General features: G+C 40.5%; 1 protein-coding gene across 4 annotated transcripts; it reads left to right on the forward strand.

The window, feature by feature from the left end:
- The first annotated feature begins 4,075 nt into the window (after positions 1-4,075).
- On the forward strand, positions 4,076-25,363 carry kiz (kizuna centrosomal protein). 4 transcript variants are annotated; one of them, XM_028395232.1, is made up of 15 exons: positions 4,076-4,239; positions 4,675-4,737; positions 5,178-5,340; positions 6,416-6,478; positions 7,740-8,349; positions 8,450-8,705; positions 11,361-11,480; positions 12,147-12,311; positions 13,430-13,580; positions 15,523-15,679; positions 16,063-16,125; positions 17,428-17,511; positions 17,847-17,916; positions 24,252-24,298; positions 25,061-25,363. In XM_028395232.1, exons 1-15 carry the CDS (start codon positions 4,166-4,168, stop codon positions 25,162-25,164), a joined length of 2,190 nt encoding a protein of 729 aa, XP_028251033.1. In that variant the 5' UTR covers positions 4,076-4,165; the 3' UTR covers positions 25,165-25,363. The 4 variants fall into 4 exon arrangements, with proteins under 4 accessions (XP_028251033.1, XP_028251035.1, XP_028251036.1 ...); XM_028395234.1 differs by having other exon boundaries at positions 24,292-24,298; XM_028395235.1 differs by lacking the exon at positions 4,076-4,239 and adding an exon at positions 4,368-4,429.
- The last annotated feature ends 1,493 nt before the right edge of the window (positions 25,364-26,856 follow it).

Consider the following 26,856-nt stretch of genomic DNA (forward strand, 5'->3'; position numbering starts at 1 on the left):
GTGTCTGCGCTCCCTATGAATGTATCCATTAGCCTGGCGATGTGTAAATTGTTTTCACCTGCACTGCGGGCAGATGGGGAGCAGTGTCTCTGTCGTGATTTCCTATGCATGAGCTTTCTAATCAGTCAGAGAGTAAGACGATTCCCTTGCTTCTTCCTAGAAAAAGGTGAGCTTGTGTGAGCATGCACACATACATTGCGTACACACAGCCACGCACACACATGTTCTCGCACTTGCAATCTCCAATCAATATGCATGCTGTGTTGTGGGGATATTGGTGCAATGGTAGCGGTGACAGGGTTCATTACAGGAGCTCGCCTTACAACACTGTGATGGCTTAATACTGAGGAGAGGACCGGGGCCCGAGCTGATCCTCGCCTCTGCCATACCCAATTTTAGTTCAAATTGAAGGATAATTTGACCTGGAAGAGTAAACCCACATAAGCGCAATGACTTCTGCAAGCAGTGTCAACTGAGTGTGACCCACAGAACAGACAGGAGAGGATGCCCCTCACGCAAACAAATAAAGCATTCCCTAATGCCTTAATGTGGATGTGACATGTGCCCTGTGGGCCTCTCCTGGAGGATTGGGTCAAATGGGCCATCCAGGAATGGATTGGCTCTTTGGGTGAAGGAAGAGGTGCTCATTTAATGAGCTGCCTATTCTCAGATCCTTCAGACAGAAAAAGAAAAAGAAAGTCTTGCTAGTATCTCAATATATTAGGCCCCTAAGCAAAATTGGTGATTATATTCCCAGTTATTGGTAACAGAAATAAAATGTTGTTGCAATTAAGTTGCAAGGCCCACACCTACTAAATTGTATAAGGTGTAAATATAGTTCAATAATTTTATAAGAAATCATCTGATCAGTGAACAGTTGCACAGCACTCGATCACTACTGCTGAGCTGGTGAACAATAGGGTGAAGTCTTAACAAGGCAGATGATCAGTGCAACCGGCCAAGTCCTCCAACAAGCCCTGACTGTCAGGCATCAAACAGCCCAGCCCACATCGATGTCACACATACCACCCTGATTTGCAGTTTTGGACCACAGCCCCCATTCTATGTACCTGTCGGGGGAACTTCACGTTCAAAAACAGTTGTCAAACTGAAAGATGATGCTGTCATTCCCGTCTGTCACCCAGTGACAAGATCTGCACATCACAAGCATGTGGAAATGATTGGCAACAGTCCAGATGACACAAATGGCAGTGGCTCAAAGGAAAGAATCAAAAAAGATACACAAAATAAAGAATGAATCCACTCTGAAAACTACAGCATCACAAGGCACGCATGTGCTTACAACAAGCCACTGTCATTAGACCTGAGAGTCTTTGTTCAGAACCACACTGAGGCATTGTGCTCTCAGACAGCACTCGAGACTGCCCTGATGTTTATTCAAATAACCAACAAGTGCAGCGTCATGATGGATCTGATCTTCTCACTCAAAGTAAGCAATAAAAAAAGACCATATCACCAGAAAAGAAGGGGTTTTCTTTCTGCATCTGAAAAATTATCAGTGTCCCTTTAACACAGCTTTAGCACGCTCTCGGAAAAGGCAAGCATCGGAAACGGATTCCTCTCCATGCCATTCTATTTCGTCAGCTTTCTTTTCCATGAAATTATAAAAAGGGGATTTGTTGCAGCTTTTCATCCACTTGATAGCACTTAACTAATAGCCATTCTCTCATAGACAAAAACGTACTCACAAAACATACACAAATAAACCATATGCAGGGCAGGCACATGTGCACACACCCACAAATATACACAGATCTGACTGTGATATTGCACGCCCTTTTTAAAATTGAATCAGACCTGCTTTTGAACAGATACTACTAATATCATCGTCTGGACACATTTAATCTTTTTAATATAACTTTGTGAAAATCAAACTATACCTGTGCCAACTACAAGTGCCTACTTTCTGAAGCGATTATAAAAGCCCGGTCAAATCTCTTTCGCTAGTGGTATCAGCCAATTATAGAAACAAGTGACCATTGAATTAACACATGGAACTTGAAAGCTTTTGCACTCTGATGTAGAATGCTCTCTGGAAAAAATATGTCAGACCTTAATTTGCAATTTCACAGGGAGTCACTGGAGTTCTGGGCAAACAATGGGCTTTAACTGAATGGGTGCACAATGACATCGTAAATGTTAAAATGTTTTGATAAATGTCACAGTTCTTCTTCAACATTTTTCTAAATGCTATCCCAAATGTTCAGACGAAGTTAATTTTAAACTTGCCACAATAGGCAACCCCTGCGCCTTTTTTTTTCTTCATAGATGGGAATTGCATATTTGCATTAACCCCAAACACTGCTTCAGTATCTAAGTGACAGTGAAAGGAGTGAAGGGAGACCCATGAAAACCAGAGCTGTGGAAGAACAGCCACAAAAGGCAGATAAAGCCAACACCACAGAGAGGTGAGCCAACTGTTCCAAGTCTCGAACAAGGGGAGGAAGAATAGGGAAGGGGATGAAGAAGATAATTTAGCATTTGTGTAAGCTGTTTATCAAATTATTAACTGCACAGATGTTTCTGACTAGCTAGGGGCTGAACGTGGGCTCTGCCAGGCGGGGGGGAACAAAGGTCTGAAGGATTCAACGGAGATGTGCACTGAATATCAATTTAATTTACTAGCTGTTAATTCTCATGCAAATTGTGACCTCTGTTGGGGCATATCAATGGCCATACACATTGTATGTTCAGAGCAGCAGTGGGTAAAACAGTGAGGAAACACTGAATGAAACTACTAAAACAGTGCACACATTCATGAAGCAAATTTATGTGTTGTTGTATGTGGGGCACCTTTTTGTTTATACTGATAAGTATTTGAATAGAAGAATAGACCTACTCTATCATCAAAACTGTTTTATTTTGCTGCATTTCGCCATTTTTATAGGACTATTTTTTAACTAGGAAAAAATATTGTGTGGATACTTTATCCCTGTAAAGTTAAAAGTATTATTTATTTCAAAGATATGAAGATGTGTGGAACTAAAAAAAAGTGTGAGCCCTGAAGTATTAATGCATTTGTATATTTTAAAAGTGTCTGAAATCGTACTGACCAGGAAGTTAAACGTTGAGTCCTGGATTTCCAACTTATTTTCTGATGGAGGCAGCACATCTGGATACAAAAACTAAGGGAAAAACAACACTGGCTGTGAATGCCGACTGTATTGTCTACCATAATCTCCTGAAAAATGATAATCATGTATGCATGGTATGGCATCCAACAAAGGTTGATCACAGGCATCGACCTTGGTGGGGCTCAGCTGGAACAGCAGTACTGCAAGTCTTATTTTCTTCATGGCCTCCAAAGTACTGCCTTTCAGCTCGGCGCGGCGCAAACAAAAAGCCTGGCAACAATATCAATTATACATGCAGGAGGCAAACAAGGGGATTTATTTCACAACAAATAGCCTCATATAGAGATGCTGAATGGGGTAGATTAGCATTAGAAAAGGACAACAAAACTCCCCAGTTCAACAGCTAAAGAGCAATTTGATGGGGCTGGAATTGGGGAAATTGGTTGATTAGGGTGTGTATTTGAAGGGGACTGTCAATTTCAGAACCCCAGCAAGGACATGTAGGAAAGAAAAATGACACGTTGCTACAGTCAAAACATGACATTATGAAAACTGTCAGTGATGAACTTTAAAAATGCAAGACAAGATGATAGGAGTGATACAGGAACCATCAGAGCAAATGAGACATCAATCTGACAGAAAGGAGAAATCTTATCAAACATGAGACAAAGACACACGTCTGATGGCTGGTATTTATCTCAGTCTGGGTACAGGCCATGCTAAACAAGAGTGACATTTGACCACCTTGAAAACGTCTTTAGGGGCTCTCTGCTTAATTTAACATTAAAGGGTTGTACTAGAAATACATCTTACCCGCTACGCTGTGGGATTTTTCCGACACCAGGGGACTTTTGTTACTGTAAACATCACACTGTTATCATTTAGTGTAACTACTTTTATAAAGCAGCGTAAATGAGTACTCGCACCACGTGCTCTCAATGTTTACAGCAGGGATTTCTGGGAAGCGGGCTCATGGTAACCAATGTAAACACTAGCCACCAGCCACCGTCCTCCCCCTCCTTCCTCCTCATCCTCGTCTCTGTTGTGCTGCAGCGCCAAAGCAGGCGAATATGGCAAGCCCAGGTCGCAGCGAGGACCAGTTTTATGAAAAGATAGCGTCCATTCAGCAAAGCATGTACAAAAGGTAAGGTTTTTAGTTTTTCGTTGTTAGCAGGGACACGGCCCAGTAGGGACCGCGGGCTCAAGTAGTGAGCTCTCCCTGCCGCTTGCCGTAGTGCTCTAACAGGCTAGCTGCTAAGCTATGAGCTATGGTGATGCCACATAGCTAGCTAGTTCATTAGCCTATTTAGCTAACTACTGTAAAGCTGTCTGTGGTGGGTAGTATATATCATTTATAAATGGAAAGCTCTAATGGTATAACAAGAATGGTTTGCATTTGCCTGTTAATGTTAGCTGAAGCTACCGTAAAGTTAATGTGTCATGTATTATAGAGCGGAACCTGCACGCACACTACTTAAACGAGAACTGTTAATATCGCTAGTAATTAGCTTAGCAAACGATAGAGATGCTACAGTTGTCCATTTAGCTGACAGTTTGTCTCTACTGTGTCTGTGTGCAGGGAGAAGCGGAGGCTGAACCTGGAGAGAGAATTGTTTGCTTACTCCAGATCTGATCAAAGAATGTAAGTTACATCGGAGATTCTATATCTTAAAAAAATAATTTTTGTTTACACTGACATTCACAGGAAGCTTATATGATGCTTATATATTTAAGTGGGGCCAAAGTATTCAAAGCAGGGTTTGATTGAGAATTATATAAACAAATGTACCGTGTGTATATTAACTAATATTTTATTCAACAAAAGTATCAGTGTTGCTTTCAAATGTGTTGCACGTACATTGCCTAGTAGGCTGTTTTCATTTTCACTGTAAATTGATTCTCATAAATTTTAACATGCCAGGTCAAAAACAGCAAAGCTTGGGTTGATAGGAGTGTTGGGAATGAGATTTAAATTTAAAGCATATTGTGCTTAACCTTTTCTCGTGAGATGTCTAGCTCTTATTTTTTGACAATGCTCTTAGATAATATTTCGTTTGAATAATAGTTCTCCACTGCCTTCAGCTCACAGATAAAGTGTTCCAAACTGCGCAGTTATCTCAAGGAAATCTCTGACAGGGAAGCACAGGCAAAAATGAGAAACCTTGAGCTTCTGAGAGATGTGGAGTGCATTGAAATTAGTATGAAGAAATACAGTCCTGACCATGGCCCCCTGCAACAACAAAAGGTAAAACATGCACACACACACTCCAACACACAAATTAATTTGTTCGGTGGAGTAGGTTTTTCTACTCTAGGGTGATGTTAAAGGCAGAACTGTAATAGGAACAAACACATATTGACCATTTTTATATAGTTTCAGAAATCGTAAATCAGTTTTTTTATGTTTTTATTCTGCATGTTTAGAAAAGATTGATGTTAAATATAAAACATATTTAAAAGGAATGCAACTTTATAAATGAAGCCTATTCAGACACATCTGCCTTAATGTCATGCTTAACACAGAGTAGAAATATTTGCTTACAGTGGCTTGATGTGACAATAGTAAACACTCAAACTGTGCAATTTATCATGACAAGCGAATGAATGAGGGAGAAAACAATGAGCCAGTCAGATTATCACTTAAAACTCAACGACAGTGCTTGACAGCTTAATATCAAATTAACAAAATTGGCTAATTATGACTCAGTGAGTTAATTGCCCAATATAGAGACTCTGAAGTGCTCCAGAGGTTTAGTCATTCTCTCCCCTCAAGCAGTTGGTTTATTTCCCCATGAAGCTTTATGAGTCCTGCATGTTTGCTGTTATTTGGTTTTCCTCTTTCACTTTATTTCTAATGTATAAAATCATCCTAATTTTTTGGTTTAACATCAGTTCTCATATAAATTAAGGGCACATCCTGAACATTTATGTACAAGTTAGTTGTGCAATGTGCTCAAATTAATCAGTGGATTTACCTTTAATATTTTTTGTGTATATCTGATGAATAGGGAAGGCATGTGTGGGATAATCCAGTTGCCCTACACAGGACCAAGTTTTTTCTATGGAATTGGGATTAAGGCTGTCAGTCTGCTTGGACAGATAAATGTTAAGGAGAGCCAGCAGCTACATAGAGGACACCCTCTGTGACAGACTGATGCTTGACATTGTCATGTTTGCTTTCATACTTTCATGCAGATAATATTAAGCTGCACTATCACAGCAGATAATTTTGAGTTTTCATGTAATGTTTGCCTCTTAAATATTATGTCTATAATTTTTTGATATCTTCACATTATTCATTGTCTTTACTTTTTCTGCAGGCTGACTTTTTAAAAAAGATTTCAAGATTCACAGAAGAGGGGAGGAAACTGGGAGCAGCAAAGGTAATACTGTTACCACTGCTGTGATATGAACAATGTTTGGCCATAATGTAATTATAATATAGAACATAATGTTACAATGCATTCTACTCATCACATATTCTGTTATGTGGGATGTGCACTGTGTGTGTTTTTGTTGGAAAATGGTACTTGTTTCTTTTTTATGCCTTCTTTTTGAAATGTTTACAAGGTTTATGCAAATTTCAGTTCTATCAAACTGTGTTTTCAGGTTTAGAATAACAAAGGAAAGTAGACATTATGCCTGGTAAATCTGTAGAGGAGTCTACATTTAAACTGTGTATCTGTAATAGCACAGGTGTCTAATCCTAGCTGCTGAATCTGTACAAGCAATGTAGTTCAAGCCCATAGCTGCTTTCTCCCTTCACTTAAAGCAGTTAAAGCTCTTTTAGATGAAATGTCTAAGACACCTCATAATAACTTGGAGCATGCTGTCTAGAGCAGTCACTTGTAACTGTGTGCAAAACCCCCCTCAGCCTGTCGATATTGTAATGAGCAAAATGGTACCATCACTCCATTATGCATACAAGCCATTGGCTGGCAGTGTGCATGTCCCTCAGGCTGCAGCATTCATTAAGGGAAGCTTACCGGGCTGAAAGCTGGAGACAGATGATAACGGGATATGATTTTCATATTTAATACATTCCTTGGAAGAGCACACGCGTGCCGCAGATTGATAGAAGAATCAATTGCTACTTTAGTGAAACACTTTCTACTTTGCCCTGCAGCTACCGATGGAATCACTCAGCCAAGAAATTAACTTTTCCTCTTTTTTTACCTACTTTGTGGATCTGCTGGGCAGGCTGCATGGTTTACAGTGAATGTTATTAAGCAGCTAACTGTTTGGTATTTAAGACGCTTATCAGAAAAGAAACAGAAGCTATGCTTTTTGTTATTATGTTTGGAGGAAGGCTTTCTTGCTCCTCTCTCTCTCCCCCTTGGTGACATTGCAGACATGAATCAAAACTTGTCTAAAGGATTTCTAATAAGATTAAAAGTTAAAACATTGATCCTGAGACATTCTTCTGAGAAATGTTGTGAAAAGAATTCTGACCTTGGCCCAAATAGGCAGCAATTATTCAAATTGTAAAGTGGATAGTTGGCATGCTTGAGCTGAATGTCTTTCAAAATGACTCGTATTTAACCTTTTTTTTTAATTTTGAATGATTCATATTCATGCAAAGAAACAAATAATAAGTGATAGAATGTGTATTTGTCAAAATGTTTTTTTTATATATATGTATAGGTTGAAGCTGTGCAGAGACATCACCAGGACAGCTACCTTTATCACCCAGTTCAGGATTTTACACAACCACAAGCCAAAGTTTTTTTTAGGGGCCACCAGACCACCAGTGGGTCTGACGCCGGCACAAGTGTACTCTCACACCAAGCAGTGCCTCGTTCACCCAATCGCAGCATACTCTCTGTCGAATGTCTACCAAGTGGCCTTTTGAAGGACTTCAGAGTTGGCGGAGAGGATGCCGCCAGCAACCGAGCACATTTATCAGATGACATTTCAGGCTCAAACGATTCCCCTGACGGCTGTAATTTGAGTGACAAACATGAAAGAACGACGCCGCTGCTCCCATCTGTGTGTGCCTTAACAGGCGCAGCTGGCAACATGGCGTTTGGAAGTGATGATGAACAAGAACCTTCACCTCTAGTGACCTTGACGGGGCCTGAGAAGAATCCATCTCCCAGCTGCGGTAGCCCCATGAGGGCTAAGAATTCCCCTGCAGAACACATTGACTCCCAAGAGGTGGCTGATGAGCCATGTATAATGGACAGTGAAGAGAAAGGTCTTGGCCATTTGATACCTGAAAACACATTTGGAAAAGAAGCTCAAGAGACACCAGGTTTGCAATGATATTTATTTCTACCTTGTAATATCTCTTTATTATCCTGACTGAAAAATGACAGTTAAAAGCTGATACTGTGTGCTGTTTTAATATCCAGATAAATGTGAGAGTGTCAGCACCCTGAGCTCTGATGTGGAATTGTCAGAGAGCAGCAGCGACCTGAAGACTTCTCTGACAGAATCTGAGTTAGAGGAAGATCTACCAGAGGATGTGGCACCTAAGAGGACTGCTGCTTGTGAAGGGAGTGATAAGCACAATCAGTACAGACCTGAATCATCCATCCACTCTGACGGGTTCAATAACACACCCCAGTTAAACAGTGAATCCTCAGAACCAGTGGTGACCTTGAAAAGGTACAGCATGACTTTTATACTTTCAGATTTTCAAAGTGGAGTTTCAGTGGATAAAAACATTTTTTTGTTTTATGGCACATACTTCTCTTGTGCTCATACAGTCTGTATTTTTTCCCCCTAAGATTCAAAGCTAAGAAAGCAGAATGTTGTGCATGACAGTGCTGAACCACAGAGGGCTGTTAGTGATTGTGGGTAAAGACACCATACAGTTGTACTTGCCATCATCACATCTGAGCCTGCCAGAGAGGATTGTGGGAGTCACGGTCCATGCCACTGCGCTCTGTAGCGCAGCGGCTGCTGCGTCGGTGGCAGTGATGCATCTTATAGGAAGAGCTCAGGACCTGTCACCAACAATATTGCCATAATCCAAGATAATGCTGTAACAGAGCAATTTTCTGCTTGAGAGACCTCAGGAAGTCCCCAGTGGAGGAGGAAATTTGTGGCACCATAGAGTGTTCTGGAGGGTGGGCATGTGGACAGCACTTACAGCCACAAATCCTTAGCGTGATGATGGTCTCTGAGTTGAAGGATCATTTTGGATGGGGTTAGAGTCTCTGAAAATCCTATGTGAATGTTTGCACACAGATTTTCTGCTTTTTCCTTGCAATATATGGTATTTTATGAATAGGGCCACTTATGTCCTTTTCTCTTCTGTGTTACATTCTTCTTGCTGTTATAAACATTTTATATAAGTTTTTTAGAATAAATACCCAGTTAGACATGTGTTCACATATATTTAAAGCAAAACTCTTGTATAAAATATATAGATACGGTATATAAACATAGTATGAGATGCTTAATGTAAAAATAGGCATGCTTTTAAAAGTAGTGTGAAGGATTATATTTTCTCTCTGGGAGTGCAGCATGTTTGTTTGTGCCTGGCTGTGTGTATGTATGGTCTACTATACTGTTTATATTGTGACCTCAAGAGAAGCTGCAGTTAGCCTGTGCCGGGGAGATGATGGCGGGGCTGCAGCTTTCATTGTTAACACTGAGAGCTTCTGTGTATGAGGAGAAAACCAGGGGCTTTGATGTAAAGCTCAGAGAGCATCCAGTCTCTATCCTCTTTCTCTTTCTCCGTCTCTCTGTCTCTCTCTCTTAAGGTTAGAGTTTATATCGCCCCCTCCATTCAGTTTGCAGTCAGGAAAAACAAGCCAGGGCAATTCATTAGATTATCCCATTATATTTCTCCTCCAGCATGGCTTGAGTGACACAGAAATGTTGTCCAGGGTTCTTCTTCGAGGCATATCATAATGGCCTCACGGGGTGAAACTGCTGCCAAATGCTTAGTCTCTCAACGGCCTGATGGTTCAGCATCTCATAGACTTGCCAAAAATGACAAAATTCTAGTACAAATCTAGAAGTATAATGTGTAATATAAATAATCCTTTTTGTTTAATACTTTTTAAGCTGAATTCTGTACAGGGTGACACTCCACAAGTTGACTTAGACAGAGTTACTACTTGTTATATTTTTCAAATTTTTAGTATGTATCTGCTGTCTGTGCCAGCGGGTTGAGATTGCTGCAACACCAATCACTCACTCACTGAGTGAGCCGCTCTGTCTGGTAAATCACCCCAGAGTCAGTACTGTATGCTGTGGAGCAGTATTGCTGCAGAGAGGCTGACCTCTTCCTCCTGGCTAACAATACACTCCTGATAATGTCGACATGCCAACAACAGCAGCATCTAAAGCGAGGTTAGAGACCTTGACATGAAAGCTGGCAACAATACAAATAGAGAGAGAGGTTTGCAGAAAACACAACTAATTCACTCTTCCCTCTCCAAAGGTCTCTTTTTGAAGAGCATTGATAAATAAAGTGAAAAGAGAAAGATGATTATTTCAAGGTCCGTGCTGGCAATAAGGGAAAGCAAAAAAAAACAAGAAAAAAACAGCTTTTGCCTGTTCTACTTCAGCCACACTGAAGAGGACTTGGCACAGATGGATTGCACACTACAGAATGTCATGGATATAATTCAAGCTGCCAGCTTAATCAGGATGTTACCAGGAAACAACCTGCAAAAAAGAGGGAGCAATTGTTTGCTGACCCCTAACCCAAGAGCCCATTACAGATTGTCATAAATTCTTTTTGGCCTCTTTTTATGTAAGGGGGCTCAGGATCTCTCGGCTTGGGGTTTCTGGGAGAATTCAATGAGGGCCACCCAGAGCTTAATACTCAAGAAAGAGATGGATTCTCAATATCCACATGCATTAGGCATCCATTTCTCATTTTGCAGCCTCACACAGCACCAGATTAAAGTGTAAATCTCTCACGAAAAGGAATCATCCAGAGGCCCTCGCTTTATTTGGAACCCTTTTCCTTACACTTTAAAGTGTGAGTTGGTGGCAGGAATAGAGTTGTCAGTATTTTCATTACTGTTGTTACTTATCCTGAACATAATTTGGCATTTTAGCTGTATACAGTCAACTCAAGTCAGACAGCAAAGTTCTTCAAGCTTTTCTTACACAATCTGTTATTACATGTGGCACCATCAAAAGACAGTGAACAGTTGGAATACTCTATTGTCCTTGAGGACCTCAAGGTAATGCCTGTAAAACACATGTCACTGATTTATGTATCAAATTGCATCTTTTTTTTGTTACTCATAGTAGGACTATCGCTCACCTGACCTTCTTTTTTCCATTGTTTTTTAGCCTCTCCCTGGAAGGACTCTTTAATCTGCTAGACAGCATAGAAGGACGACTCCTCAATGAACAGACCAGTGTGTATAAGCATTCTTCAGTTGATGCAAGACACCTCAGTAGAATTATCAGGTATACTCTTTCAGTATTTTTAAAATGTTTACAATCTTACTGTTTCCTGTCTAAATTAAATGGCACATGTGTTTATTTAATGGCCATGGAGCAGTTGTGCAGATGAGGAAAACATACTATCCTTCTGCCAAGGGCTCTCATATTAGATGAAGTGTCATCACTACCCCGTGTGTGTCTTTATTTCTGAGGGGTTTTCAAACACATGGGATTGTTATAGTAACCACCCTGCTGAATTGTTATTGGGAGTCAGGGTGATAGAGGATGGAGAATGTGTTTCATTAAATTAGGCTTATTTTTCACAAGAATTTTTGTTTTATAGCATGATTAATTTACAGTAATTGGAGCTATCTGTAAAGTACAAATAAAGCTTCCTCACTATTTGAAACCAATTTTATATTTATCCCCATCTATGCCAGCATGGCTTTTGTAAGAAATGTCACCTCAACAATAAAGAGTGGCCATTTTTTGTCATCACCCTCAGTATAATGTTTAGCCTTGCTGTGATATTATGTGAGCCTGTGTGTATGTGCATTGGTGTGTATGATTATACTTGTAAAGTGTGTGTGAAGTGTCAGCAGCTGTTGGATGTGCTCGGTGTACTCCTGACCTGCTGTCTAAGCCTAGGGCTCCATGGCAATAGCTGACTGCTCTCTATATATTGGGCAGCCTTTGTGACGATGGAGCAGGCTTGAATGACGAGGATCTTGAAGCATGTGGAGCAGTCGTCCTTCATGAGCTTCCGAGGTTGTCATGGAGCACAGAAAAGGGCTGTCTGCTACCACAGGATCTAGTGAGTGCTCATCAGTCCAGCACTGAGCCTAATGAAATAAGGTAAGGCTCCTGGCTTCTCTGTGAGACCAATGGCTAAAAGTGACGGCTGTGTTTTTTTCTGTATTTTATTTTCCTATTATATGATTCTAAAAATATAATAACATAATCAGGTTGGGGTGTTTGTTATAAGTTGTGCTTTAGATTCATACAGTTTTCCCCTTATTTGCACAAACTACAAATATTTCTGAGCTGTTGGGGAAAAAATAAATATTGTCATAAAATATTGTAATTCGAAATGTGTGCTACAGCTTATGTTTTGTGTAGACAATGACATTTTCAACTTTGTATAATAGAGTAATTCAGAGCACATATATCAGTGCTTTGAAAGATACAGAGTTCAATAGATGTTTCTCTTCTTTTCATAGAGAAAGTGAACAGACAGATGGTAAAGGTGAATTCTACTTTTCAGACACAGTGTGGATAGCTGTGTGTGCATTTTATTTATTTTTTTTTATTTTTTTTTCTCCACACAGTGGGGAGGGGTCACGCACTTACAGCAGTCACTGAGATATTGCACGCTACCATTTGATACAGTCTCCCTTGTCCACAAATGTAAAAGGTCATCTTTGGTGTCACCTCGTACGGTAACACTGTGTGGGTGAATGTCATGAGTAAATTAAAATGCCCTATCTGCGACTTCCAGTCCTTTGGATAATGAGTAGTTATACTCTGGGCCAAATCCATGCTCTGCTTCACTACTCTATTGATTTCACTGAGACCTTTCCTGCTATATACTCAATTCAAAGAAACCCATCTTGCAGTGTCCCTCTCTCTCCTCTGGAGATGCCTATTGGCTGACCTTGACCTTTTTATCCAGTTTTTCAACCTGAAGCTCTATTGCTGTCTGTGTCTATTCACTGTTAAATGGAGTTCATTAACAATCCACATCTTTTAAATTGTTTTAACATGAAAAAGCAGCTTTTTTAGTATGGTCCTTGAAAAAAAGATACATGTAGGATCTTGTAGTTGTTTTAGTCAAATTTCTCATCCTCCTTCCACCTCACCATCATTAGTACTTGTTAGTGTATAGATTCTAATATTTTTTTCAGTGTCCTTCTTTGTATTCAAGGAATCTTCCTTTTCTCTCCACCCAATCCTGCCCCCCCACCCTTGCACAGCACCAGCCTCCCTCCTAATGCCGCTCGGCTGTGGGATCGCTGGTTCAAGCACACCCTTGTGCTCAAGGAGCGACGTGTCCTCAGCACAGAGCGTTTGGTCCAACTGTTCACACCGCTGCTACTGAAGCGTCATGCCATCTACAGCCACCAGGTAGCGTTGAAGGCCCATGGTCTGCCAAAGAGGAGGTCACACACTTGTATTCACTAACAACCATTTCCAAAAGCAAGCAGATATTAAAACATGTGAATGACTGAAAGAACGATGTGGCTTCTTTCCAAATAGGCTACCTTTTTTGTGTCTTTGTGTATGTTTTGTTGAAGAGAGGTGTAGTTGGTAGTGAATGCCCTCTTTGTGTTTTGTGCTTGAAACCAAGTCCTGGTTTCCTACTCATCAGATTGCTCCACACGTTGACCTAGACAGAAGGGAAACCCTGACCCATGCAGTAATCGCAAATTACAGCCCCAGCTTGGCTTCTTTCATTTCATGTGGTGTATTCATCTGAGAAACACTTGCTTTTAATTTAGTATTATCTAAAAGTATAGCCATCAGCTGGGTCTGATTGAATGAGAGAGCCATTTGGACCTTTTCTTCAGTGGGATTATTTTAAATTCCCTACTCATTGACCTTGTGCAGATCATGCTCAATTAAACAAAGAAAGAAATTTACAAAGAATATTGCCACTCAGAGCCCAAAGATGAAGTCAAGAGATATGTCACCAATCCCACTCTGGACCCTTCTGTCTGCTGAAACGATCATATACACATGTTGTTGTGCTATTAATTTGCAGACTCATCTTGTGGGGGTTCTTGTGGATTGGTGATATTCTTGCAGAGTCCCTGCTGCAATGAGAAAGGCAAAGAGAGACAGTAGAGGCTCTTGAAAATATGAACTGACAAAGGGAAGAGGGGTACTGCCATCTACATTATTGTATCCAAGTGCATCAGGAAAAGCCTGAGTGAAAATCTTTCTCTCCCTTTATCTCTCTCACTTTCACTCCATCTATTTCTCTCTCTCTCCCACCCTCTATTTCTCCATATCTCCCTTTATGTCTCTCTCTTCTCTGTCCTCTCATAGAACAGCTTACTCCCCGCACACAAGAGCAAACAGAAATTTCCATTCACGTCTTGCCACACAGCCTGGCTACTCTGACAAATGGGAGCATGCAGCTCGCATGCACACACTCAAAGAGGCCCTTTGAATATTCAAGTGCTAACAGTTGCATTCATTGATATTTAAAATGCAGTGGGTCTGCGAGAGCCCTCAACCCACGGTACATTTGACTAAATCTAAAAAAGGAACAAAGAGGGATATCGGGGACAAGGATCAAGACAGTTTTTATTGTGCAGCAGCATCAAATACCAAGTGGCAAACTCAGATTGGCATGTGTTTGTGTGTCTTCCCTTCTCAAAAAAATGAAAGCGTGCACATTGTTAATTTTCACTGTGACCAACTGATAACAACTTACAATGTACTTAAAGTTTGTCACTGTTAAAATCCTCCTGATCATCCCCTCCATATTAGCACTCATTAAATGTTGCAATTGGCCATCTGAGGCTGAGAGGCAGTCTTTGATCACAAAAGAGAGATGATGATGGCAGGATTTGATATGGGGGGGGGGGATCGTGTGCGGCATCTCCCTGCTCCTCATCTCGGAACAGCTCCTCTTAATTGTGTATCCTCATCTCCACAGAGATAAAAATGAGCTGGAGAGGGAGGAAGAGAGTAGTTTGTCTCAATCCTCTCAGCCAAGAGGGAAGATATCTGGAACGTGTTGCACATTAACGCCAGGGTGATTGCATTCTTTAGGCTGTTCTCTAATCTCATGGATGAGAAGAGAGGGAGAGGGGAAAAAAGTGTGATTGAGAGGGAGAGTGAGAGTGAAAGTGTGCGAAATAATCTTTTTTTAGTTAAACGAGTGAGAGAATTTGAAGTTATTTTCTCTTGGCGTTTGAACACGCATTACAGCTGCACCTCTGTGCGAGCAGCCATGGCCAAAGTAAATGACTTGCCTAATCGGCGGGAGTTCAATTTGACACTTCCTTCACAAAATGAGAACAATTAAGAGTGTGGTTTTAATTTGTTCTGTGCGCAGGCCAAAGTGTTGCTGAGGACACTTCTGTCCCGGTCCAGTGAGGAGTGCCCCTCAGCAGAGGACGAGAGTGACTTATCTTCTTTGTGTGGTCCTTCTTCTCTCCTGGCTGACAGTGTGGAGAAGCCCGCCAGGCTGGTCCAGAGGCAACCGATCCAAGGTCACAGAAGATTATTTGTATTATTACATGAGGGGGGTGAATTATAATTACACTTATAATACATAAAGTATTTGAATGCTGGATTTTCGAGGGAGAGCATCCAAAGCATTCTATGCTCAGATAAGTCTGTGCACAGTAATATAATATAAAAACTAATAGCAAGAAATGTTGACTACTGCAATTTTTTGTGCCAACTGTGTCTGTAGAGAACTTTCCTTCTATAGAAATCTAAATCTTTCTAAAGAAATCAATTTCACTGTAGAGCTCAGTTTTCTTACAGGCTTCTATTCAGAGCTAGAGAAAGACCCCCCATTCCCATTTCTATCCTGAGACTCCCTTCCTCCCTGCCATTGCTTCTCACTATGTGCTTCCCTTTCTAACAGAACTACAAAGTACTGAAGAGGACAGCCAGGACGAAAGCCCTGTGGAAAGTGGTCCTATTAGAGGTAAAAAGGCATTGCCGGTGCCCCAGCATTCACACTGTCCTTATGTTGTGGTTTGTTTTCTTCCCACTGCAGTGAATAATGGGCTCTTTTACACAATGGCTGAGGCAGGATGATCAAGGTGAATCCAGGGTCAAAGTCCCACCTGAAGAGCTGTGCTAGTTCTCTCTAATTATCTCTGAGAAAACACTAGCTGTGTTTTCACCCTGGTCTGAGGCATTCCAGCAAAACTGATAATTCTCTGTCCCAGCATAATGCGGCTGCTTTAATTGTCAGGGCGCCAGGGTGGGAGGCGCAAAAGATCTGTCATCGGTTCTCATTATCTTCTAAACAATGCTCCGGAAAGGCTGGACTTGAAAAAATACTAGATATGACGGCATTCTGGAAGCAGTTGGTGTGCCCATCCCTCGGCTACACCTCTGAAATGTAAAGCAATCCCATATTACCCTTGGCTATCAGATTTCCTACTGGGTGTTTCATGTGTCCGCATCCCTAAGGTGCACAGCCAGCAAAATGAGTCCAGTTTCAAATCGCTGCACTTAATCAAAAGAGCCATAACCAGCTACAAAAAAAAACATGACTAAAGATTTTGCAAGGGAAGGTTTTTGCTGTGCTGAACAACATCAATGTCACAATCAAATACCATGACCTTGGAACTGAGAGTAATTGCCTAGACATGCGTGTCTGTAAAACTGTTGGGGGTTTTTTAGACTACATGTAAAAGCAGCCTCTGTATAAAGTACTGTGGGTGGAATAACAGTAGAGATTGCTATGCACTATAAATATCATATGTTCTTTGGGGAAATGATTACCGTGAACAGTATTTTTATTCTAAACCCAAGTTGAACATGTTAGGACCTGGTCATAGGCTTTGATTTCTAATGTGTACATTTTTTTTCCAGTATCATTGAGACAACACTTATTTTATTTATTATGCACTTCTGCTCTGTGCTTCCACTGATGCTTATTTTAATGTTCCAGAAAATAATAAGAGATGCTCTTTAAAACCGAAGATCAATCATTGCCTTCCTGGTAGGCGATGCTGAGATAATGTGAGATGCTGATTGCTGTCTCATGGAAACCGTTGCTACATACTGTAGGCTTGAGTCAACAGCTTAGTTGCTTGAGCGCAGTGTTTTCCCTCATTTTGTTCAGCAGAGACAAACAAAAAAACTCAGCTACTGAACCGTGTTGTCTCATCAAACACAGAACCCTCTGAAAGTTGGAAACCTGGGTTTTAAGCAAATATTTGACTTTGTATGTGTCTGTGCCTCTCTCTCTGTGTGTGTGTGTGTCCTTGAATAGAAACAAAAGCATATCAGTTACTTAAACAATCAGCCATGCAGGAAAGGAAGCAGAGTTCTGAAGAGGAGGAGGATGACCTCTCAGGTAAGAGATGCTGCCCACTTTACTAGTAGCAAACAACATGAACTTAATCACTGGTTACCAGTTCCCTCACATCACATAAGCACAGTATACAGTAGAAAAAGGTAGTAGTTTAGGCCTATTATGGCTATTATGTTTTAAATAGGCACATCAACAAAAGTGTAAATATCTAGCTTCTCCTGTTGCTGTTTATATAAAGAGACCCACAGGAAGGCTGGGAAACCCTCCCATAGATTCTCCCATAGAAGTTTATATACAAGTATGCATGATAAATTAGCTTGTGATGACATCAATCAAGATATCAAATGTTTTTTTCTGGCTTTGTTTGCTCTTTTAAGGAATAAATCGTGGCCATGAAGAGGACCTGGGGAGGGCCAAATGCTCCTCACATCAAGACCCTTACCCCCGGTAAGAACATTGTTGTTATTCAGCGGGCCACAGGAAATGGGACCACCAGACACCAAAGTGGTTGATGTACATTTGCATGGCTGCTCTCATAATTCCCTGTTCATTTCCATAAGATCAAGGGGGCGCCACCCATTAACTCGCTTACAAAGACAAAAGGCCCCCGAAGCCCCTCTCACTCACTGTTTACTGGGTTCAGCCAGGTTTTAGAATTCAAAAGCAAATCAGCTACCACAAAAATAAATTGGAGCCATAATCTCACTGTTTTCAAGCTTGTTGTCAGAATGCAAACAGATCAAGTCAAGAAGAGAATCAGAGACAACTGTTTTGGAAGAAGAGGACTCAAGTGTTGACAAGGACAAATGTCCTTTCAGTTTTCACCCTTGAAACATATTTAGGCTGCTCAAATCAGAGTCCTAAGTGGGTCGGAAAAGAACATCTAATGATAAATAGCTTGGTTGAAGCTAACGCCATCACGGTTACATTTGAATATCAACACGACTTCATCAAATCTGCAATTGCATGTCAGGTCCTCAGAGCACCTCTTCACTGCAAACCCATTTGGGTTGTAGTAATGGCTGGGTAAACGTTATGAGGAATAATCTTCTCTGATTTCATGTGATTACTGGGCACCACGCTGACACAAGGGCTGAAGTCCGTATCTCCCTGGCCTGGCAAGCAGGCGCTCCCAGTCTGCCTATTAGCCCAGGGAAGGGCCTAATGGCCTGGCTCTATTGTGGTCCCCATAGCTGCTGTTGTCTGCCACTGCCAGCCCCAGTGACCAACCTCTTTAATAAACATGAGCCAATTTTGGGTCCAGACCCTCTCAGATGGTGCCTGTCTCCCTGTCATTAACGTGCATGGGAAGCCCCAGTATATGTGATTAAACAAAATTTGCAGAACATAAATTAGAAGGAAACATAGAATGCAGCCGGCGACACTGAGATGCAAGTTGTGTACATAAGTAAAACTGGACAAATGGGTTGTTATGCATGCCTGACACACCAATCTCACCAGGGAGAAAGCATCACCAATAGCTGCTAGCCAACATCATCTTCTTCTTTTTGGTCATAAAACAATTTGGCTCGTTGGTTCTCTGTTTCTCCTCGACGCTTAGATTTAAGCATTCCACTTACCACAGTCACTTCTTGCGCTTTATTGCTTCCACAAGTGGTCTGGAAGCCCTGCACTTGAGCAGAAGCATAACACTGCAGCATGCCCTGTTTTTCTCCTTTTTCTTTACATCTCTCACTCCTTTGCCCTTTTCCATCTCTTTGCCCCTCTTCTTCTCTGTCTTCCTGTATTTTCTTCACCCCCCTCTCTGTCCTACTTGTTAATTATTTGCTTTATTTTGTCAGCGAGCTGATGAGTGACTTCAAAAGGAGGATGGAGCTGGACTCAAAATACAAAAATGGCTTCTCTCTGTTGTCTTAGACAATAATTATGATTTGCCAGTTAAGCCTAGACTACAGCAGAGGGATTGTAGTTTAAAGCAGAGGCTTTGGTGCAAAAAATGCATTTATAGCCCTTTGTGAGGCTCCTCATTATGTGTGGGCCTGATTCATTAAGTAATTGGTTTGCAGTTGTTTACATGAGTATTAAGGCCTTCTATTCAGGGCCTTTGAGAGATACATTGTGCAAATGTTGCATGTTATGAATGCAGAATGAGAGGCGGGGGGCCAGTGCTATTGGCCAAACACTGCACTCGGCTGAAAAGCGAGAGAAAAGCACTGGGTGCTGCTTTGCATAGCAATGACTAGAGCCTTAATAAGCTTTACAGATTAAATACATGCAGTCTATACAAGATGCAAAGAGATACTCTTAACACATTTATATGTGCTCATTTCACTATTATGGAGTTTGAGAGAATTGGGGTCTTTCATATTCTTTTTTCCCCTCTCCCTCTCTCTTCCTTTCTCTCTCCCACACAGTGTTTTTCAGCCAGATACTTTTATGGAATGTTCTATTTATTGTATTATAACTCGTGGGGAAGCGACTGATCTGCAACATTTATTAAGGATTTGTCCATTAGAAATCTTTTGCTGTCTTTGTGAGTGGCAAAGTAAAATCACTTTGTGGTTGAGTGGGGATGAAAAGAATAATGCACGAAGGAGTGAGTCTTAATAAGCAGCTGCACTCCATGTAAAGACCACTTGTTCCCCTTTGTATGCGAGTGCATGCCACTGCTTCCTCTCGTGCAAAGAATCATTGTGCTCCTTTCTACTGTAGGCATTTCAGATGCCACTCCTTTCTTATTTTTATTTTGGGTTTTTTAATACCTTTTTTTTACCCGCCTCCCTCTTCCCTGTTTTTTTTTTCTCCTTAAAAAAAAAAATGCTTGAACACATGTGTGCTGGCACACAAAACAAAATCCTGCAGCCATCAGACAGTGTGATGATTGTTGTGCCTAGTGCCTGCTTGACAAAAACCTTGACTCAACAATTAGTGGTTTACAGCTTTGCTTTGGACAACAGGATGTGCTCAAGCATTCGACCTCAAATCACTCAGAGTGTCAAAATGAGACGCTCTCGCTCTCTCTCTCACTCTCTGCCTCTCTCTTTTTCCTCCCTCTCCCTCCCTCTCCTCCTTGGTCCCTGATGGGCAAGCAATGTGTGTGAATCTCTGACGACTCACTGGGAGGAGATGTAAAGGGGTGAGAGGGACATGAGCTGAGAAATGGAAATTGAGGGGAGGGGATTAAAAAGACGGCAGCAGCAACAACAACAATAATGAACATATTGGTATTGAAAAGTAAAAAAAAAGTTTAACACATAAATAACTAAAAGACAAACTTGTCACACTTTTTATGTTTTTTATTTTCTTATATGAAATCTTCTCTTGACAAGACAAATGACTGACTATAGACAGCATTTAGAGGCTCCAACCAGAGGAGGTCACTGTCCTGCACTGACTGTCTGAATCTAGTGATGAGACTGTTTACCCTGTTCAAAATAAATAGATCATAGATCATACACATGTAAATTAAATTTAGCTTTTTTTTAACTAATTAATTTCAGTGCAAGGTCCATACACCCAAACATCACTTTCTTCGATTAAGTGATGTTATTGTTGCAATCTGTGGATAAAACGTCAAGTTTAAAAATTGGGTTCATTTATTAGGCTGTAGTGGTGAATTGTATTATTGTTTTGTGTGTGTGTGTGTGTGTCAGCCAGCAATTTCACCAACAAAAAGGTTAAGGTTGCACAAAATAAAAAAACAAAATGAATAAATAAATAAATTAAAAAAATGTTGCAACATTAGACAAATGATCTGTTCCTCAGCCATCTGTTGCACTGGCTGACTTCACTACACTGTGACCAGCCAGGAGAGCATGCTGTGCTGAAGTCATTCAAAACCTCAATACCGCTTCCTCTGAGCTGCAGTACTCACTCGTGGCCAGCAGAGAGCACTCACATGCTAGAGAGCGCCTACTCAAAGTGCACTCACCAATGCCTCTCACACTGTTTGCCCCCACTGAGGGCTATATCCTGCTACCATTCAGGCCTGTTAGAGTACATATAAACGGAGCCTAAACAATGTTTCTGCAGGGTCATAGCTGGGATGGGAGTAGGAGTTGATGGGAATGATGAGGTGATGGGTCTCCCTTTACCTTTAGACAAGCACAGCCACGCAAAAGTGCTATTGTGCTATTAGCATTTGTGTGTGGGTGGCGGGAGTTAAAAAAAAAAAAGCCAGGGTAAATAAAAGCAGTTTTCTAGCCACCGGCAAGGCAGTACTAAATGCTTTGTAAGCATTATACCCTCTGACAGTTCTCATACCTGCTGATGTGACTATAAGATTATAAGTGAAATACATCTTCAGTGATTCTAAGAAATGTAGAATAGAAGCCAAGAAGCATTTAAATGATTAAATTACATTATCTTACATCATTTTAGAGTATGTTTCACATGAATATGATCTTTTAGTAGGAAAACGTAATTGGTATATATACCTGCTACAGTATGTTATGAAAAAGACTGACAGAATAGACTGAAGGAGTTCACCTACGTGACTGGTGCTTTAGAGTGTAGTACAGGAAACTGTTTTATACACTGATACTCATGAACAAGTCTTATTAAACAAGATCTACAGTGAATCATTAAACCTATATCTGTAAGGAATCTACAAATATGTAATATCTAATAATCTAAAAGATTCTGCATATCTGCAGATTTAGAGGCAATGAGCAAGAGGATGATCATAAAATGACTTTTTCTGCTTAAACAAGATTGTTGTGCTAATCTGAAAAACATGTTTGCTCTCTGCATATCCTGTACATATTTTTATAATCTGACTGAAACAATTAACAACTGACCAACAGAATGATTTCAAAACATGTAAATGTAGGACCCTTACCGCAACTGAACAAACCGAGGTTTGTTCAAAGACACAGACGGACAGAGACAACACTCGAAATACCAATATTTGCTATTACACTGTGTAATGTGTATGAAGCTCCTATAATTTAAAGGTCGTTGTGAGCTCAGTGATGCATGGCAGACATGGAAAACTGTTAAAACAGGAGATAAACAACAATATGAAACGATTGCAGAGGCCAGAGTAAGCGAATGAGCGAGGCACTGGAAACAGGACATTACAATAGCTGTAATTTGCATCATTTTACACATTATATTCACCTCTGTCTACCAGAGCTTGTGAAACACTGGCCAACCCAGTCTTACATATTCAGATCATTGCCTCAATTAAGGGAAACTCAGCAGAAGATGAACTGGCATAAATGTTTATGGAAACGGAATATTAGATTGGTGAGGTCAGATCCAGGCTGGGCTCTCTATGGTAATAGCCTTGTCTTGAAATCAGTCCTGTCCATCACTGAAGTGGAACAGCTGATAGACCATTCCCATCCCCGGGGAAGTTCGAGAAAAGAAAAGTACAATTTACTCTCTCTAACTGCTATTATTGTGGCAAAGGAGAGGAAGTAATCGTATAGATTATTGCTGTAGTTTTGCTGCTGCAACCTGTAACATTTTCTGTAGGACCATTTCATCATTTATTAAGAAACATGACAGCCAGTAGGAACACTACAAATCACAAACAGCCCCACCATTATTCTGGACTCAAGAAAGGACAAGATATTTACACCTTTTTACTTAAACACTCTTGTTTGGGCATCTCCTGCTGCCACTAAATGCACCATTTTGTATGCAGTCCATCTTCAGCAAGCACGCTGCTTATATTTCTGTCTTTTTTGTGTGTGATTGCTTTTATGCTTTGATTTTCTTGCATTTTAAGTGCCAGAGGTTTAGGTTTAGCTGTCTGAACAGAATGGGAATCATCAAAATATATTGTAGGAAGCCCAATCAGCATATGAACATAGAGGCTATATCCTAACGATTATACTGGCTCTGTGGTATATTGTTTATAGTGCAACGCAATCTGCTCAGAGTTAGGAATGGGAAGTGCATCTTTTTTATTCTCTCATTCTGTCTTAAGTGGTGCAAAGCAGCAGCATATAGTTTAGACGATAGCAAGTGGAATGCAGCCAGAGTAATTTGGTCCTTATACTCAATGTAAAGTCACATCTGCCAAGATTTAACTGAGGCAGAGATGAGGAGACGAGGATGATGGAGAGGGTGACAATCAAAGAGGTCATGCGTCTGAATTGATGCAGATGGGAAGAACATCACATGACTGTGTTTTAGCTTGTGCTCATCTACTAAAAACTTGTTGTGTCTTACTGTTTCAAAACAGCTCTCAAATAGACGGCCCAGACAAACAAGCCGTATGGATATATGTATGCTAACCTGGGAGATAATGGGGACATATTGTGGGGTTTTGAATAGGCTCTGTGATGATGTAAATTAAAGAGGAGGCCTTTAAAAGTGGAACAGGGGCCTTATTGCATATGCATTGATGTAGATCAAAGCCTTTTCAGAGGTCACACATTTACATAGTGATATCACCAGAGCTATGGGAACCTGGCAATCCAGTCTTTGGACTATTTTTGAATAAAGGGGCCTTGTAGAAGTCCTTCTGAACACAATTAGGACAGGAGTCAAGGAAGTTCCCTCTACTGCACTGTTAGTGTAAGCAGTAAATCTCACCCTCTGGAATGAAATAGGTGTCTTCGTATACGTCCATGTTTTACTGTATGCAGTTGTTTTAGTGTTGTGTCTGCTAATTTTCTAATAATTTTGTGTTAATGCAAAACCTTTTCTGAACTAGTAAATCGTACATACAGAAAGTATTTATACATTTATTAAAAAATGATAACCTGTCTTTTTTTTCTTTTTCATTAAGAGTTTTTTGCAAAGTGTCTCTTTCTCAAATAAAAGTAATAACTTTACAAGGCTATTAACTGCATTTGTGTCTCCAGGGGGGAGAAGACTAACTCAAAGACTCATTCTGCTCTGCAGTCAAAAGGTGAGTATAGACAAAGTTATTTCAAATGGATGGAAAGGCACGGTGTCAAACAAAGGTTAATTACACCTAAAAAAAAAAAGGTCCAGGTGTTAACATGTAGGAAATTATTGTCAAATTTAAGCTTCATAAAAACATCTGCTGTTTGATTAATTTCTCTATAAATGCAGCTGTGCCTATTGAGGATGTTTAAATGAAAAAAAAAAAGACCTTGAAGCCAAGTCCAGGTTACTGAATGCTTCGCTTGAAGCGAGCACTACCTACTTCGCTAATAAACAACTAAAACACTCCTATTTTAGGGAACATTCTGTGTCTTAACATTTCAATTTCAAACCGTAAACAAAAGCCTGAAGAAAATTCAGGGCACTTTATTAACTGCTCGAAAATGACATTTTTAAAAAATCTTTGCAGATTCTAATAGCGAACAGCCAGTTCATGACTTCATCAGTTTTTATAGCTGCGATCAGATCAGCAAAGGAGCATTTTATTGCTGTGAGTGAAGGAGACCTACATTTAACACATTTGATAGTGAAAAGGGGGGGTATGCTGATATTTTCATTGTGAAATCAAACTCAAGGTAAGCTTTGGCTTCAGTGTGTTCCAGTTGCAAAGAGAGTGCAGAGCTGGCTCTACACTCTCTTATACACATGTACGTCCTCAATTACATTGAGGATGTAAAGGGTAGCATTCCGTCTGAAGCATGGAGTGAACATTCTCACTCTAATAATGTAAGCTTATATTTGGTTCTCTTTACCTTTTTTGCAGCCTACTGGGGGGAATCAGATGACAGCAACTCAGAGATTGAAGCGGCCTTACGTCCTCGGTCTTTCAACAGAACCTGCGATGACACTGATGACTTCTATGACTGAAAAACCCCACTGATATATTTTTTTAATGCACTACATTATATCACTGTAAAAATACTGCCAGTAATTCACCCCCTGACCATTCTTTTAGTGGTCTGCATTGTAAATCATATGCACACTGTATCGTAAAAACAAATAATAAAGTTGACAGCTCTCACGCTGGGTAAAGTATGTGAAGAGTTGTCCAACACACTGATGTTAACCCTGCTTCAGTCTCTTTATCTGAACAACTCTCCCGGCTCATAATAACAGCTCGAAATAGATTAAACTGATCTTTTAAAGCGATTTGTTTGCACTAGGCTGAAAATCATGCATTTTGAATGCTGCAAGCATCTCCGAGTGCTCTACCTCCAGCATGCTCGAGTGTAGTGATGTGAGTCACCTGTGAAATGACAAAGCACAATGGCCACTCTGCACGCTTCTGCGCGACCTGTGAACCTGCTGAAGAGGCCCATCTCCCAGGGCACAAAGTGTTGCAGCGCTAACAAACTCAGAATATTCAGAGCCTCCAACAAACGCTCTGCACATATTTTCACAGCTGCATCTTTCATGTTTGTGCTTATGCCTGGGAAATACAAAGACGTGTTTACATTCCTCTGTGCTATTGTGCAAATGAGTTACAAGTAGCAGAATTGAAACCACACAATGGAGTCATCTGCAATTTATGATTTTTCCAGCACAGTGAATGTTCTGTTTCTATTAATAACCCAGAGCCGCTGTGTGGGAGGCTACATTCCAAGGTTTACATTTATAGTTCATTATGTCTGTAGTGTAAATTTCCAAAACTGCCATTCTGGGATGTGGTAAAAGCCCCCTGGCATTCAGTGTCAGTAGGATTCCATTAGTCAGCTTTAGGTGACTTTACATGCCTGAACCTTTTAAAGTAGGACTCCACATTCATTACCAATAATGGCTTCAGACAGCCCTGACCCACCACAGAAAAGGGACTGTGGCAGAATAATTTGGAGTTTGCTAAAAGGCTCCCTAACATAATATCCATGTTAAGGAGCATGTCAACAGATACTTGTGTGCGACAGATAGCTCATAGTGAAAGTGGAGTTATATTGTACTAATGTGTTGTAACACAATAACATTTTTTTTATATAAAGAACTTCCGTGCCCGAGAGACGATGGTGATGATATTCAGCTCGTTCTTTTTAGAGTGTGTAGTGACAGTTGTACAGTAGAAAGTGTAAGGTTTTATCTTACAACTACAAGTTAGCAGCATCTGCTCTACCACCCTACTTGAGCTACCACAATCAGGGTGACATTAGACAAAGTCCCTCTCTTCTAGCCCTTTTTTTGATACAGATTGTTGACTTATTACTGATAAAAATGCAAAAGGAATGGAAGGTTCAATGCAGAAATTCCCATATACCCAAAATGATTGCTTTATGGCTGAGGAAAGATTGATATTCTGATGAAAGATGACATTGTTGACATTAGAATTTGACTTTATGTGCAGGTATGAAATCTTCAGACTTTTTTTTTTTATATTTCAATATAACGAAGAACTCAAGGTTTTGTCTCTATCAGTTGTGACAGGATTCAAATGTCCTTGATCACAATAATAGCATGCCAGCTAAAGTTTAACAATCAAATTACTCTCATTGGTTCAGCTTAAAACCAAAGGGCACAAAGACTGCTTGACTGCAAGCACATTCCTTTCTTAGATGAAATCAAATACACAATTGT

This window comes from Parambassis ranga, chromosome 22 (genome assembly GCF_900634625.1).
Source record: "Parambassis ranga chromosome 22, fParRan2.1, whole genome shotgun sequence".
In the NCBI taxonomy this organism is placed as follows: Eukaryota; Metazoa; Chordata; class Actinopteri; family Ambassidae; genus Parambassis; species Parambassis ranga.

Bases quoted from the DNA above. Each gene is read 5' to 3' on its own strand.
- kiz (XM_028395232.1), top strand. From the start codon at position 4,166: ATGGCAAGCCCAGGTCGCAGCGAGGACCAGTTTTATGAAAAGATAGCG. The intron at 17,512-17,846 runs GTAAGAGATGCT...TGCTCTTTTAAG, and splicing joins GGAGGAGGATGACCTCTCAG to GAATAAATCGTGGCCATGAA. The intron at 17,917-24,251 runs GTAAGAACATTG...TTGTGTCTCCAG, and splicing joins CATCAAGACCCTTACCCCCG to GGGGGAGAAGACTAACTCAA.